Below are 17,963 nucleotides of genomic sequence, written 5' to 3'. Positions count from 1 at the left end.
AGTTCTCTGGTGAAAAACTTCACAGTGATGAATTCATGCAATTGCTCACCCTCCCTGTAGGTTTCTCTTTTGTGTTTAAGAGCAAGCTTTTTAAAATGCCTATATGCATAGATAAAACATTTATAAGAGAAGTGGAGAAAACTCTTTATAGGGTTCCATATTTTTGACAAAACAGGGGAAACATTTTTCCGTGTTTATTTTTTCATTCCTTCTCTTTCTTTTCCCTTATATTTGCCTTTTTCTTTTTTTTTCCTAAATTTATTTATTTTCATATTTTCTTCAGTTGTAATTAATATTATCCCTCTGCATTTTTTATATAGTACCCTTTGTGAGTAGTATTGTGAGTAGTATTCCATACATCTTGGTAATGCCAGGGTACATCATTAGAGCACTGACTAGCAGTTTATTGATTTTTTTTTTTTTTTATTCTTCCTTGCTTTTTCTCTGTGACATGTTAATTAAAAAAAAAGGGCAAGCTTCACTTGTCCAGTATCTGTCTCTGCAGATTTTAATTTTTTAGCTATGTGGTCAGCTTTGGATAAAACAGGCAGCTAGGGTATAATCTGAAGAGCACAGGCAGCTAATTTCACTAGATGTTTCATGCAGTGCTGTGCTTAATGCATGGTGTTCACCACACGGTTCCTGAGTCAACAAGGGCAGATACTATTTTAGATGTGTCTTTTTACATACTAAGTATTTTAGAATGCCTTATCATAGAGAACAACCTTGGGTTAGATACTTGTGATTTTTCTTAAGGTTAAAGTATTGTCAGTCAGTGATGGATTCAGTGAGTGAATATCTATTTAAAGAATGAAAACAATCGTGTGGAACTAGGGGGGCTTTAGAGTATGTTAACCTAGAAAGTGGTTAGGATATTGTTGTCCATAGTCTCTGATACCACCCAGCTCAAATGACACAATCTATGAGATGGGGTTGTTTTGGAGTGAGGAGTGCCACAAACTTCTCTGTCAGTGGGTTCAGTCTGATGTCTTGCCCTGGGCCAAGGAGGCAGAAAGATCCACTGTGCCCAGCTGTTGCCCCTCAGCAATGTACTGCTTATTGCCCAAGTCTGCCCTTAGCAACACAGGGTTTCACCTCCTGGTAGAGCTAAGTGGAGACATTAATCAGATTGGGCTGCACTGTATTGAATAGTGCAAATACTGGTACTTCTTGTTGGCACTTGTGAACAACCAAAACCTACTTGAATTATCAACACTGTTTCCAGCACAGTCCAAACCACAGTCCCATACCAGCTAGTGTGAAGAAAATTATCCCAGCCAAAATGAGCATTAACCTCATTCTCATTTGTAGTAGGACTTGCCAAAAATGATTTTCCAATAAAAGCCTCTGACTAGATTCTTACCTCATGATCAGTCAAGGGCAGCTACGTGACACACATTGTCTGTTAACTGATTTGTGTTGAACAAATTCCCAGCTTCATGGTTATTTAATTTCTAATTTTGGCGAGGATTTCTAGGAACTTTTCATTTTTGCTACATGTGGCAGAACAAATTAAAATCTGGCCCTTTTTGTGATCTGAGAAAGGGATTTCACTGACATCAGGTGAGTGTTTAGCATAGTGTTTTCTGACTGCATTCTGTGCATGCCCGTGCTTTGTTTCAAGGCTGATTCAATGCTGAGTTTTTCCTTTTTTTTTGTAATGGTGCATTTGTTCCCATTTGAAAATAGCTTTGACCTTGGATATCTGTGCAACATAGAGAAAGTAACTGAATGCTGAAACATGGAAGATCTGTGTGTAATTGCAGGTAAAAGCATCACTGTGAAAGCCTTAACAGGAAGAATGGTATTGACTCAACTTGGCCTGTGATGGAAAGTGCCCTGAGCCTCATTAAACTGTGATTAGCATTTTCAACTCAAAAAAATGGTGGATCAGATTCTGATGTATTTATCATGCTCATTAGCAGCTTTCCCTGAAAAAAACCCTGACACACTGAGACTGATATGGAGATAGGAATCTAGCACACTAGAGATACCAGAGTAAGAAGCAGCCATAAGTAACACAGCAATATGTCTGTGCCATGCAGTTGGTGGCAATGTAGATTTTTGTTTAGAGGATAAAATGCTGAAAAAGAGGATAACTTCCTAAAAGGTTTCACTCCAACCCTTATTACAGTGGAAGTACCAGTGTAAACATTTTATGGTCTTATGTGCTGCAAATCTGGCAGCAGGGATTTCTTAGTTGCACAGGGCCTAAGAGAAGTAAAGCTCCTGTACATTATTCTGAAGTAAAGTTACCCAGTAGGCCATGAAGAGATGGGTTCCTTGATCATTGCTATGTACTCTCCTACCCATATATAAATGTGGCAAATATACAACTTCTAAGGTAATTAAACTAATTTTTTTATGTCACACTGGAATATATAGTCTCTTTCCACAGATGACAGTCAGAGTGGAATTTTGAAATGCTTCAGCATCCTCAGAACCCTTTTTGTGATAATTAGCTGGTTTTGCACAGTTGTGCTTTGCAACAGAGACCTTCAGTCTGTTTAGATTCATTTTCTCCTTCTGCCATTCCCCTAGTGACTTTGTAGGTGATTTGGCATTAATGTTGAACTTTTTAGTGCAGTTAAAATGTCTTAGAATAAGCTAGTAATTTGTTTACAAAGAAGGGAGATAGATTTTCTTACATTTTCAAATATAGATTTGACTACCAATAATTTTATACTTGGTGATTTAGTGGTAGGATTCATTTATTAGAGGAATTATATGTCTGACTGTTGAATATTTGAAAATATGAAAATAGAGATAAAATATGTAGCAGCACAGAGAATAATTGCATTAAAAATAAAAGGTAACTGTCAGCTGATGATAGGCTTTTTTCTCAGTATTATTTAAGAGCTAAAATCTGCTTTGACTTCCTTTCAGAACATTAAATTCCCCACATCAAACCTGTATAGGAATTGCCAGTTACTCTGAAATTGTTAGGATGTTATCACCAGCAGCTGATTTCCCCCCCTCTTCCTTCCTATGGAGAAAGGCTGTCCAAGTCCATGCTGACCAAGAGTCAGGGCATATGCTCTGTCAGTAGTAACATTGCCATTACCTTCTTGGCATAAATAATTTTAAAGGAACAGTATTATGCTTGTATTTGGTTTAAAAACATAGACCCCCAACAGGAGAAACTGAAGTAGTTTTTTAGTAATGTCGCAATAGCCACACCATAGGAGACAGTGTTATCCTGGCTCTGGCTGTTTGCAGTAGCAGAGAACTAGTAGACAGTAACTGCATTTACACATCAATTTATACAAATAGATCAAGAGATAGTTATTTCTTTTTAGATCTTTTATTTATATATATGTGATGCAGTATATATGAATAATACAAATGGTAATATTCTGTGTATTTTGTTGATATTTTGTTTTAATTAATAGTTACTGTTGTCTGTACTTTGTTATTTTAATTAAAGGTTGCCTCTGTGGCACAGTCTTTAATATTCACAGTGAGCTTTTTTTCCTGTCGCTTGGCACTTTGAATCTAGCAGTTCTGTCATATTGAAAAAATTCTGGTTTCCAGTAAAATTATGCATGATGCCCAGTAATTACAGTGTGTTTATGTCTTAGATAATTATGGGCATTGGTGTTTTTGTTTAACAGTTAAAGCAAATGTTGCCTGGTTTGTGATTTTTTCTTTTCATTTTCATGTTGAGATACTGAAATAATTGTATCCAGTCTGTACATTAGTTTTAATAATGTCAGCTTCTGCTCTTTCAGCAACTGATGTTCCTGCTTAAGATCATCTACATATGTGATAGCTCAGGTCATAAAGGGAAAGCAATTTCTATTCAGAATTCTAGAAGTGAAAAGGTGCTGAGAAGAGGCTCCTGTGCAGATCCAGTGAGGGGCTACCATGTGGAAAGGCACTTCAGGCAAGCAAAACTGTTTGGCCTGTGTTGTACTTATATTTAGGAGGCATTTATTTTTGTAACATGTTGTGGAATGATGGATATCTGTCATTGCAGTCATGTGTGGAACTCCAAGGCTAAGGGCTGTGTACAGATAATGTGAAGCAGCACTTGGCACCGCTGGGATGCAAAGATTAGAGTCCACAAAAATAAAACTAAGACAAAATATTTTGTAAAAGGAGTTTTTTGGGAGGTGGGTTGGTTTTATTTGTGTGAGAAAAGCAGTTGCTTAAGATTCTCCTGTGAACTGAGATATTCTGATTAATTCTTGATGCTTTTGTGCTCACTTCAGGGAGATGAAGTGCAATTCATTAGCAAGGTGCTTGGGTCAGCCCCAGTGATCCTCATAGCCAGAGCAAAACAAGGGGCAGCTAAGGAGAGAAAGCAGACAAATGGATTAGTTTAAAATGTGCTGTGCTGCCCAGCAAGACTTAAAATCGTTAACCGTGCCTATGAATATTTATATGTGAGCCAGAAAGCAGCTAGCTAATTTCCTACTTTCCTCTTTATAATGACAGCCTGAACTGTTCACAGCAGTATTTTAGAAATTTGTTATTACTAACCTCTTCCTCTGCCCAGTCAGGGTTTTATTCTCTTACTTTAAAAACAAAAATGTGTTTGTAAGCAGCGCAAGTCACATTTGCAAATAACAAAAAAGAAAAAGAAGCTGTATCTAAGTATTAGAAAGTTTAATGGGTTTAGATTTACGATGGTCCCTGAAAATAATGTCACTTCAAAAACCCAGTTTTAGGCTGAAATGAAGTTTTGGGAGGTAGTTTACTATGGTAAAAAAACAGATTTTGCACTTATTTTTAATTATTTTAATTACTATTTGCATACAGATTTTTTTTGTTTTTATATGGTGGAACGGGTGTATGGAAAATTCCTCCCAAAGCACTTTCATGAACATGTCATAATCTGAACTTTTGTGGTATTATTTCCCCTTTGTCTTCCTGCCAGAATTTACATTGAAGGCTGAATTACATTTTCAATTATTTCCTTAGAAGTGATCTTGGTAAAACCTAATTCTTAGGAAATTTACAAACACAAACTGATTTTTCTTGATATCCAAGTAGAATAGTTCAAGGACCTTATTTTTATGCCAAAACATTTTAGAAAAGATAAATGTTTGCAGGCTGTAGCCTAGGATAGAAGAGATGAGCTATTGGTGGTACAGGACATCTAGTAATAAGGAGAGGCAATTCAGTGTGGTCTTCATATATAAGACAACCCAAAAAGCTGGTGCCTGTCCAGGAGGAGTCTTAGGAGGAGCTATTTTGCTATTTTGTTGACTGGATGAAAACACAGTTTAAGAATTTTATTGAGAGATATCTCTGAATATCTTGTTTTCACTTTGCTCAAGGGCCAGGACTGTGTGTGTGTGTGAATTTAGAAAACTCAGTCCCAGAAATGAAAAATGCTCTTTACAGACATTAAATAATTCCTGCTGAGATATGTAATTCTAAAAGGTGAATGCTATTTTCTTTGAAATAATCTGATTCAAAGATTAAGGAAATTGAATCTGATTTCCTTGATGCACAAAAATATGTATAAATATTTGAATATATATGTCTTTGGTTAAAACCTTTGGTTATGTCTTGCCTCTGCTGTGCAGTGCTGTGGCCTCACCTAGAGTCCTGTGTGCAGTTTTGGGGACTGCAATATAAAAAAGATAGTAACTCATTAGAGAGTGTCCAAAGGAGAGCCTCTAGGATGGTCAAGGGCCTTGAGGAGAAGCCATATGAGGAGTGGCTGAGGACACTTGTTCTGTTCAGCCTGGAGGAGACTGAGGGGAGACCTCACTGCAGTTAGAGCTTCCTTGTGAGAAGGAGGGGCAGGCACTGATCTCTCCTCTGTGGTCACCAGTGACAGGACCTGAGGGAATGGCCGGATGCTGTGTCAGGAGACATTTGGGTTCAATATCAGGAAAAGATTCCTCACCCAGAGGGTGATCAGACACTGCAACAGCTCCCCAGGGAAGTGGTCACAGCACCAGCCTGACAGAGTTCAAGAAGCATTGAGACAATGCTGTCAGGGTCATGGTGTGACTCTTGGGATGTCCTGTGCAGGTCCTGGAGGTGGGCTTGATGATCCTTGTGGGTCCCTTCCAACTCAGCATATTCTGTTTTGTTGTTAACTTTTAAAATGTAAATTAGTATTGAATCTTTGAAAAAAAAAATCTTACTGTTTAACAAGCTTGTAGGGAAAGCATTCTGCATTTCCTCTTGACCAAGTTATAACAAAAATCAATTATTCTTAACAATGTGAGTTCTTTGTAAAGATAAATCATTAAAACAGAAGCACACAGACACTCTTTAATGACACATTTCAAAAGTGATTTTGCCATAACTTTCCTATTCAGTTCTTTTGTTGTATGAACAGTTATGCAAGTTGAATAGGAACTTCAATGAGGAATTCTGTATTTGATTTATGTGCTGTAATTTAGTGCAACACTTTTTGTTCTATTTATATTGTGGTTTTCATGATAAATCACCTTGAAATGCCTGAACCTAGTAGTGATGATTAAATTTATTTCTTTTTTTTTCCAAAAAACTGTTGGGACAGCACTCTTTGTCTCAGTTTAGATGATTCAGTGTATGAGCAGTACTTTGCCAACTGTGGATGCTGTGAATTTTCAGTTGGAGAGTCAGAATCTTGTTGTATCCCAAGTGAAGGAGATAATGTGCCAGAGAGAAGAATGAATCATGTAAAAAGCCTGGAGAGTTGTAGTCAAGAAACAGATTTTGAAAATCAATCTTGAATGATGGATTGTTGAAAGAAAAGAAGTTAGAGTTCCAGGGTTCTCTATGCTGTCAGAAAATACAATGTATTTTTTAGTCCAAGGGATGGACAATAATGGCTGCATGCTTTTAGTAGAGAGTTTCTCAGCTGTGATCCCTGTTCATAATTTCTAACCACAAAATGGGAACTAATTTCATGGGTCCATAACTTCTATTTTTTTGAGGTCAAAGCAGAGCTACTCTAAATGATGTAACCAGAATATCCAAAGTGTATTTTCTATGGATATAAACGCAGACATTCAGAACTGTGGATATTTAATGTCATTGAGAAAGGATAAGCAATTATGAATTTATTACCAAAGCTACAGTGGATAATATACCACAGAAGTAATATTTGAATCACAGGATACTTCAGGTCAGGAAGGATCATCTACTCCGCATCCTTGTTCAAAGTGGGCCCAGCCTCAAGGACAAAATGTAAGAAATGAATGCATAACTTGAAGAATTTATTTTTTCTAAATTTTTCTTAAAAAAAAAAGTGACAAACAAACCTGGAGGTTGTTAAGTCCTGAGATTTAGTTTCTATGATAGAATAAAATGTAGAGTGCTGTGTGGTCAGGGAACTCAGCATTGCTTTTGATGACAAGTATCCATTGTGCTACTTAGTGGTAGTGAAGATAAAGTAGAAGGAGAAATAATTCAGGATATTTATGTTTGCAGTCCAAAAAAATGTGATAGTGCTGAGGGATGGAATAAAAACATAAGCCATCTAAAGTCTGGAGGAAGAAAGATACATAGGTATATGAAGCACATTGCTTTAAAACTATTTTTTCATATGGATGTGCTTACTGGGATTGAGAGCAAAGTGGCTTTTTTACTACAAAACTGACAAATAAAAATGGAGTTTTTTGTTCTAGATATTTGCTGATGAGTTGCCTGATGTTTCTTTTTGGTCATTTTTGCCTATACAAAACTGTTCTGTGCCACAAAGTATTGGGGAAGTACTAATTTCTAGACTAGACATGCATTAATTGAGGAGGAAATTTAGTCTTTGGTAGCTGGCACCTTCTCTATTTTTCTGTAGTTTAATTGAATACATGTTGAGGAGAGATGGGTCATAGTCAAGTTGAAAGCCTCTTGTGTGCATGAATGTGTTTGCATGATGCATGAATTGCAAATAAAGCTGCAGAAGCAAAAGCTCTGCTTTGGATTTTGTCACCCTGATCCTCCAAGCAGATTATCTGACAGACTTAGGCACATGACACCTAGTTCAGCTCCTTCTGGTAAAAATCAGGCTTGATGAATGATGTGAATGTTTCACTTGAGTGTTTGAACCTACATCCTCAAGTGCTGAGAAAAATATTTTCATGATTCTCTCAAGATACATGGATTTACTAAGGGGATGAGCCCTGTTTCTGAAATATCTTACCTTTTCAGTGTAAATGAAGCTAAATCAATTGCCAGGGAAGTGTAAATACTGAAGAAATTTTTTAACCCCTTCTCCACTCCCTCCTTTGGGTTGCTAAAACAAACCCCCACAACAACCATGTGCTGTAGAAATGTAGCTCTTTGCCATCCACTTTATTCATGCACTTGAGCCTGTGGTGGTGTTTTTGTGTGTGTGTTGTTTGCAGGAGTGAGAGGGGATGGAGGAGTAGATGTTAAACTGAACTGTATCTTTGCATGGTCACAATTTGTTTTTCTCAGAACATATCTGTCCAGGAAGCCATCTAGTACTGCTAATTTGCCTAAAGAATAAATTCTACTTTTTTTTCAAGCAGGCATATGTTCAGTGTAAGTGGGAAATTTTTGTCATTGAACATTTGTTTTCATACAGAAGTACCAGTTTTCATGAGAAGCTCTGATGTTTCCTTAAGCTTTGACTCAAAATGTTTTTTCTGAAAAACTGCAAAATAAACCAACAATAATTAAATGCTAGCAATAATTTCTTACAGAACTTTTTAAAAACTTCTATTCATGTAATTTGTGAGACTGTTGTGATGGTTTATTTCTTGAACTGTCTTCCATTGTGCAGTCAGTAGCCAAACTGAAGAAAAAGAGAGGAAGAGAACCTCTGTGCATTCACAATCACAGAAAAGATTAGGTAAAATCCAAATTACATAACTTTTTTTCATCTTTTAATTTTGTTTTCCAGAATGACAAATCCCCAGGGCGTTCCGCAAGTCGATCAAGTAATATTTCAAAGGTATGTGAAATCTGTTTTCTTTTTCTGGAATTTAAAGAAAACTAGGTAATTAAACATAAACCAGTACTTTAATCCATTATATTCATTATGTAGTATTTTATTTATTCATAAAAATCAGATTTTAAGTTTTGCTGCTGAACATTATGGTTACCCTGTAAACTCCATCATACTATTAGTCATTACTGTAAAATATGTAATAACAATACTAAGAAAATAAATTAATGCACTTTTTTCACCTCTTTTCCCCAAGTGTTTAATGTTCCCTTAGCACTTCAGCTTAAGATAAAATTACTATTTTCTTTTTCTCCTCCTCCCTACCCAAATAATACCAAGTGTAATATGCAAAGGTATAAATCTGTATTCATTTCAGGCTGAATTCTGAGTTCCTTTCACAGAGATATATGGTTCACTGAAGCCAGGGCTTTACATCTAGATAATTTTTGCTTTTTAGGAAAGAGAAGGGAAACTTTAGGAAAGGCAAAATGTGTTTTTTACCGAAGTTCTTTGGTTTTAACCCCCCTTTTCTTTATTTTTTTGGTTCAGATATGGCTGAAATTTATGCCAAAAAGCCGGGATGTACAGGAGGCAAAAGATCAAACTCAATTTTTTTTTTTTTTTTTTTTTTAATCCAGGCCTTAAACATCTGCCATGTATTATGTTTGGTTTTAAATATTTTGCATTTAGGGCAAGCACTGTATCCTTAAACCTCTTCAATATTTTTGTCTTTGGGGTACCCACTGTAAAAATTTTTTCTTCTCAGAGCATAAAACAAAAAAAGACAACAAACCCCAAATGCAATTTTAAGTTAAAATACTAGTTCCATGTTAGGTTCTTCTCTCTTATGTTTAGAAGGGAAAAAGATGTAGAATATATCCAGACTGCTGTAGGATACGGCTGAAACTCTTCTAGGCTTACTGCCTATCCTTAGAAATCACATAGCTATATGCTTACAAACTTGATCACCAGGAATTGTATTAATTATTTTAATTACTATTTTTAAATGCATGTATCTAGCAATAGTTACTGTAAATCTATTATGAATTGATATTACTTTCTCTGCTTTTTTTGAAGACAGGTGCCTGGGTTGCACTGTGACAAAGCATAAATACTTTCACTGACATGAGAAACGTGCTGGTTACTAACATTTGTTTTGAAGTGATTTCTGCAGAAATCAGTATAGTTGCTTATTAGAGAGGGATATTTGCACTGGTTTTAGTTGCAAGCTAAAATCCCATTTTTTCAGTCATGCACTTTATCTTTTTCTGATGTATAGCATCATGCATTGTTTTGGATCAATTTTTTTTCTGAAGCTGCCTGCCAGTGAAGTTTTTCAAATGCTGAAAGACATTTGATTGGAATTCCAGTTTTGTTTGTTGTCTGACTTAGAATGCTTTTTTTCTAAAACAGGTTTTTATATATGTGTGTATACATAGAAAAGCAAACGTCTGACTTTGCAGGTTAATATTGCATGGCAGAAAGTGATAGTAAAAAATACTATACCTCAGAACAAGATTGAAAGCTTCTAGGCCAGATAAACTGTATGCCAAAGGCAGGATCTGAGTTCTGTGCAATGTCAGATCTTGCACACAACAAAAATTTCAATGGGCAGAAAAATTAGATAGTCTTTATGTAAAGCTATAAATTAGTGTCATCAAGACACTGCCTTTGACTGTTCTCGTTTGCCTGTATGTGTAAGTTAAAAAGGATCAAATGGAATTACATTTTAATTTGTGTATTCCACCCTTAGCTGGATGTAGAGCTCCTGCCCCAGAACAGATACCACTGGATTTTGTACTAACCTATTTGTAAAATGAAATACAGCATAGATTCTGTAAATGCAGATTCATATTTCATAATGCTCTTAAATTGTTTATTTGGAGAGGACACCTGAGGTTTGCAGTGTATGCTTGGGCAATTTTGCATGCTAGGTACATGAATTTTAAGTCTGAATTTTGTGGTATTACAGATTAAACTGAATTGTTGAACACTGAAGATGTCTTATCTAGTTATAATGAGAAGAAATGGTTTTGATTTGGTATTTTACAGATACTGGTTAGTATATATCTATTCAGTCAAGAGATTTTACAATCAAACATTCCCAAGACAGGTGGATGTGTGTGTATGTGGAAATCAACACCTAAATTTTATCATTCACTTTTGCAGTCTGTTGACAGTGTAGAAGTTTAGCATTTTGCAAGGACTTTTCTTATTGCATGTAATTTTCTGTCAAGGATTTCAGTGACAGACTATTTAAGGCAAATGGAAGAACAGAACTTAAAATATTTGACTGACAGCTGTGGCTCTCTTCAGTGAACAGCAACCTAAGAATTTGTTCATTCACCTCAGCTTTTTATTTATTTATGTCAAGAAAACTGCCTTGAAACTCCAAAAGCAACTGTTTCTGATAGTTTCCCAATCAGAGACAATTAGGAAAATGTATCAGTGCCTAATTTTTGCTGCACTTCTGGTAATAACCTAGATTTTTCCTGTGCAATCAATAAATAAATAAACAATCTTTTTGTGTTCTGCCCTGCTAGCACTTAATTAGATATGATTAGTAATTTAATAACTAGATTATTAACTCATATTTTGGACTGATCAGTATTTCACATTATCTTGTATTGACAAAGTGTAGCCCTAGTTAGTAGTTATGGCTTTCCAAACCTATCTACATAAAGAAACCTATACACATAAAGAAAAATAGGAAACACTTGGAAATGTGAGTTATGAACCAGCTGTCAAGATTTTAAATTATTACTATATTTTTAAGCATTAGACTTTTTTTCCCACCTATTTCTTCTGTTGCTGGCAGCAGAAGGAACTTAATTATTCTTTGTAGGAGATAGTATTGTGCAATGTTCTGGATTTCAGAGTTGCTACTATCCTATCTGCATGTGTTTAAAATCTAAGTAAATTAAAAACTTGAGCTTGATCATTACCTATTTGCTATTGCTTAGTTTTCTGTGCAATATAACTTCTTTGATTAAAATTCTTATGTCTTCCTAAATAGATGTATAATTTAAGAGGAAGGGTAGTCAGGGAAGGATCTGCTGGATTCATTGTTTTCTGTTGTGGGGAACCTGTGGAACAAATTTTGTGTCTGAGTTACAGTCTGTAGACTTTATGCTCTATATGTATTTCTGAGGCAGCTTGGTTATATTAAAATGCTTTCTGGAAGAAATGTTTCTAAAACACTGTAATTATCTTTCTGTATGTTAATTATGATTCAAGAGCTCATTAGAGAAGGATGCTATCTCAGCAGCAAGATCTAAAATTCTCTGATGGGAACCTTGGGCTTATTTTTCAGTGCAGAGAAAATCAGGCTTGGAGCAAATTGCCTGAATTTTGATTTGCCTCAATTACTTCTCAAAAGCCTGGAGCAGGTGTTAGAACACTTTTTATTTACAAGTCTCTGAAGCTTCTATCTAATAAAACTCTGTTGAGTTACATCAGGAAGTAAGGTGCTTGTTTTGGAATATTCTGTGTGATAATATTCACGTCTACTTTAGTGTATGAATAGCAATAGGGGAAAGAAAGAAGGAAATAATTGTTTTTACTCTATGTTAGCAATTTCTGATTTCTTTTGTCAGGTGGGGTTCCTCCCAATAAGATACAAATGAAAACCAAAAGGCACCAGGATGCCAATCTAGATGAAAAATTTATTGTTTCTAATGTATTGATTGTTGATTTGAATCACTCAGTTTGTGACTTTGAAAGAAATTTCACAAACTGGGCATCAAATTCTGTACTATTTATAAAATTTCTAATAATAATAGTAATAGTATAATGTAGTAAGTAATACAATATTTGTAATAGTTATAAATTACCATTTAATCTCTTCCATTAAAATTGAATAATCTTTTACATGGGTTTTGATATTATCAGCTATTTCATCCTCTCTGTGTATGAGGTGATTGTACGAACAGACCTATGTTGCAATTTGGATGGTTTGCCCAGCTTGAAGCAGAACTCACTATTACACACTCTAAGTGTTTGTAATGTCCAAACATCACCATGTCTAAGGCAGTGACACCAACAGAGAGCACATAGTATCTCCTGGTAGGTTTCATGGTGAAAAAAACATAAAGGAATTTCAATGTTCTTTTTAAAGAAGTTCTTACCATGGACTTTGTTTGCCAGAACTAGGATTGCAGCATTCCAAGATAATTGATTGTTTCATGACTGAATCCTAAAGACCAGTTGTGTGACCCCTTATGTTTTGCTACAGGCAGCTACAATGCTCCAAGTTGATCCATAGTTCTTACTCTTCTTGGCCAATTTCATGCTAATCACAAGTGAAAATTCTCTTCCAGATTGGTGGCTGCTTTTTTTCAAGGAACCACGAAGCTCTATCCCTTCCAAGTGTAGGTTCTAGATTATACTGAGGGAAAACTTAGGGCTTTCAAAAAAGAAAACAAATCAAGAAAAAAAAAGTCCTCGCTCTTGTAAAGCGTAAAATGTCAGCCTTCATAAGTGCTTTTACAGTAGATAATATGATGTATACAAAACTGGCATTAAAATATGAGTATAAATGTTACATTAGTCATCAAATCATTCTTCTTGCTCATAAACGGAATCATTTTCATGAAAGCTGAAGACTAACCTAGCACTTAGATCTCATTTATTGAAAACAACAGTGCAAAGTAAACAAGTTAGTGAAAAGATTTTCTTCATCAGAACAGAATTCATTTTGAACACAAAAAAAGAGGCAGAAAACCAAAGACTAGAAGGAGATCCATTGCATAGTAGCTGTTTCTGCACTTTTTAAAACTCGTAGCTATGAATGTTTGATTTCTATGTATAGGGAATACTTTGTGGTTTGTCCATACAATTTATTCTTTGTTTACAATAAGCTTAACAAAAGGCATGGCAGCAGAATTTACCTAAGTCTGCCTGAAAATTGAACTGAATGAAATTGCATGCTTATATGATAGTATTAAATACATGGGGACAACCAACAGAAAATAGTTCATATCTTGACACATCCAGATAAAACTGCATATATGTGCGGAATGTGTTGTGCCACAATTTTTATGTTTTTATAAAAGCTCACTCAGTGTGTAATGCCCATATATAATTTTAATTTCTGTTATGACAGAATTCAGTCCTATCCTGTGATAGCCAATATCATACAGAAGCAGCTTTGATTTGTTTTTTGTAAATGGAGTATGCAAGTTACTGCATATGCTTATTATATATAATTAATTATTTCCATAATTATAAATAGTAATTATGATCCATAACATACCTCGTACACATATACTCTGGAAGTCTTTGCATGGCATTTGTTTTTTCACCATGGCATTCAGAAGCACATTTCGCCTATTTGTCCCATAAACAAATTCAGTTAAGCAAACTTTGTTTCTACACTGGTAAAAAATTAGGGGAGTCATGCAGTTTTATGTTTATTGCTCTTCATAAAAATACAATATCTCTTGTTTTTCACAATGATGCATTCTCAGGGTTTCACTTCTTTCGTTTAGTCATTTCAATATTCTTACTACAACTCTTTTGCTTGGGCATATTTAGGCTTCTCTCCTCCCTTAGGGCTGGAATAAACAGACATCAAATGCACACCAGGTTGTGGTTGTTCAAACATAAGAATGGTATCCTCACAGATGGGAATTTATCCAGTCTGTCTCCTGCACAGTCCACCAGACCCAAGGAGGAACATGTGGGTGTGTGCACTCACACGCACTTGTGAGAGCATGGCAGGAATGTCATCTGAGTGAAAGCTGTTTAGGTTATAGGAATGTTTTGAGGGTTTCAGTCTTGCAGATAGAGGGATGTGTGAAAGCAGATGCCCTCTTTGGAACAGAAATTCTAAGTGGCTCTCTGAGTACTGCCTACCTTTAGAAATAAAGTGCCACAAAATCCAGTAACAAAGAAAATGCAGGTTTTGTGCTTCACCTTTCCTATAGGCTAAATTTCCATTTAGCTCCCTCTAGACAGTCAAAAGCTGCTGATCTCATGGCTCTGCACCTTTTGAATAAAACCTGGCACATCCTTTCTTCCAATTACCTATATTTTTTTAAAGAAATAAGAAACATTTTTATTAAGAAAGTGATAGTGACTGGAAAGATGCATCCTTAAAGAGACTCATGAATGAAAAATACTGTGTGGCTATGATACAAAGGCTTTTGCATACTATAATCCATTTGATAATTCAAAGCTTAGTTAGCCATGCTTCTATGCCTATAGAAAAAGTGGGTTTTTTAGTTGAACCTGTACCTTGAAACTCAAGATTAACATAGATTAGTAAGGCAGGATAAAACAACTTAAACAAGCTGATTGAATTTACAAGTTAAAGCTGTAATTACTCGTTTGCTTCATTTTTTAAATGATAGTACGGATTTGCCATTTGCAAGTTTGATTTTAGATTTCAAACCATTTTATAATATAATCATACTGACTTTTAAAGGTGCTGAATGGTGTTATTTGGCAGAATCAGAAGGATTTTTCTGCTCCTTCCTTGTGTGTTACTTTTCCCTTAATTCCTTCTCTTCAGAGGCAGGTGAAAGGAGGGGAAGGAGGAAAGGAGAGAAAGAAAAGGTTTAGAGAAGAATTATGCAAGGAGTAAGTTACTGAAAAAGAAAATCTGTGAAAGATAATTTAACAGAAATTCAGTTACCAATTAATGTAACAGTTGCTGTAAAGACATCAATCAGATTAAAACAACTTTGAAATCTGAGCACAAAGCAAGAACTCTCTCATGAAGAAACAAATAAAGAAAAGAAAAACATAACAGCCAAACAAACCAAAACGCAGAAACCCCCTCTCCCAAACCCATGCACACAAATTTTAGATGCCATTAAGACCGAGCTTGTAAAATAACACCCACCTCTGGTCATCTTCATCATGTTTTGGAACTTTTTAGACCTGAGGAGATGTCCACATAAAAGTTCATAAAGGTGGATGTTTTCTGCAGAGTGTTATGTTGTTTACAAAGCAGAAATTTTCAGATTAAAATACACAGACTAGGTCTCCTGCTGAGCTTATAGCCAGACAAACTGCTCTGATCTTCTGAGGGAACCATTCTTTGTGTGCTGTGTTTCAAATAGGATAGAGTTTCAGCTTTTTATCTATAATGGCTGGTGGGATCTGGAGTACTCTGTGATGCATCACTGCTACTAGAGAAAACTCAGCAGGGGAATAAAAGCCTGAGACATGTTCCCTGTCTGCCCTATCACCCATCAATTGCCTGCAGCTTTCTGCTTCAGCATTGTTGTAAGTTGACCAGCTTTTGGAAATGCTTCTCTTCAGAAGAGAGACAGGAGAGGATTCCTTAGCCTTCCTGGTGATAGCTGTGAGGCCATTTTATATAATCTGTCCATTACATCATCTGGTTTTTCAATTTAAAGCTTCACTCCCTTAGTATGTGATTCTTTGCACTTCTGGAATCTGCTTTTACTCAGCTTTTCTGTTAAGCTGAAGCAGATCCCTTCTCTGTTCTTAGGAAGAGCACAACTTGACTCATGTTCTTGCAGTAGTTTCAACATGCAGGTTAAGCAATAGATGGCCTCTAAGGACCTTTTATCCCCCATTTTATTTTATTTTAACCTTAATTTTAGTTTTATTTTAATTTAATTTTAATTTAATTTTAATTTTATTTTATTTTCTGGAAACTTCTACGAGATCCTGAACACTTAAGTAAAGGTAGCCTTGATTTGAAATTCTTACTGTTTTCACCAGTTGTACTTATTTCTGTACCCCATTTCTGTCTTTGCTGGTTTTCTAACACAGACACATGTGTGTGACACTGAAGTCCCTTTTTGTTGGGTAAGTGATTATCATCTCACTTATCCTGAAAACTCTGTATTTACCAGTATTCTGCTTGAAAAGCACACTGCCAACATACCAAAAATAATTATGGATGAGTGCCCTGTCATGTCTGTTAATTGAATTGCAAATCCTTGACAAGAGAGTTCATCTAAATTGGCCGAGACAGCAGAAGGTGGTGACTGGGGAATCTCTCTCTCCTAACAATCTTTTTGAAATGCCAAACCTGATCAGCTGGAGTTGGCATTATCCCTTAGACCTCTTCCTTGTGCTGATGGCATAGAGAAATGAGCTGCCTTGCTTATAAATTAATTGAGAGACAGCTTTATTCTGAATTATGACATTTAATTCTGCTACTGATGTAATTTGTTATGATAAAATTAGTACAGTGCTTGTTTAGTTTTCCCATTCCAGTGAGCTGTACAATATACCTGTCTGAAGAAGACATTCATTCAAGGAATACTATTTAAAAAAAAATTGTTATTCAGCCTCCTGGGTGGAATTGGAGTCCTCAGCATCAGTTTGATCCCTCTATTCACTAAATACAATATCTCAGAATATTCGGTGTGCTGTATAGCAAAATAGCAATGGGATGGCAATTACAGCAATAAGATCTGTCTGCTTGAGACTGTTTCCAACATCTGCTGCATATGCATTCCCAAAAGAGCTGGACTGATAAGACATGAGCAGAATATATTCAAAATATCATGTTCTGGTTTGTCAGATATGCCTTGAAAATACACAATTTTCTCTGTAAACACACTACCCTATAAGCACCTTTAGATATCTTTGCTCTCAGACTGAATTTAAGAGATATTATTATTTAAATTTTTAAAATTAGTTTGGGATGTATGGCTTGTAAAAGAGATGGCAAAGAGGGAATATTGCCAAAAGAATTGGGGTAAACCTAGAGGCAGTGCTGGTAGCAGAAAGCAGATACAGTTACTGCTGTCAGAACAGGGTAGGATGAAAAAGTAAAGGGGTTTGGGCATAGAGGTCTGGACTAGGCATCCAACTGAGCTGAAATTTACAGGTTCTTAAAAACAGCTCATCTAGCTGTGAATTATTAAATTCATTTGACATGTGGTAGCAAGGACAGACCTGACATTAGCAGGTCCTTCCACTCCTATTTAATTTACAAAGACTGGACCTATTTACAGAATAAGGGTCTCCATTTCCTGTGAGGGACACAAATCAACAGAAAATTAATATCAGAAGCATTAACCTTTTTGGTTTTAGAATTCGCTCCATCAGTTCATCTTTTTTTTCCATGCAAACACTTTTAAGATTCAGCTGGACGGGGTGATGGGACATG

The 17,963-nt window shown here is 35.7% G+C and overlaps 1 protein-coding gene across 7 annotated transcripts in view; it reads left to right on the top strand.

Annotated features, from left to right (window-relative positions):
• The window catches only part of MARCHF1 (membrane associated ring-CH-type finger 1), a 224,355-nt gene that overhangs the window by 167,928 nt on the left and 38,464 nt on the right, over positions 1-17,963 (top strand). For all 7 annotated transcript variants that reach the window (XM_054633556.2, XM_077177271.1, XM_077177276.1 and 4 more), the window contains one exon: positions 8,819-8,869. In XM_054633556.2, coding sequence (XP_054489531.2) covers positions 8,819-8,869 — 51 coding nt within the window. The remainder of the gene's footprint in view (positions 1-8,818; positions 8,870-17,963) is intronic.

Source organism: Agelaius phoeniceus, chromosome 4 (genome assembly GCF_051311805.1).
Source record: "Agelaius phoeniceus isolate bAgePho1 chromosome 4, bAgePho1.hap1, whole genome shotgun sequence".
NCBI lineage: Eukaryota > Metazoa > Chordata > Aves > Passeriformes > Icteridae > Agelaius > Agelaius phoeniceus.
This window is presented reverse-complemented; position numbering and strand designations above follow the sequence as displayed.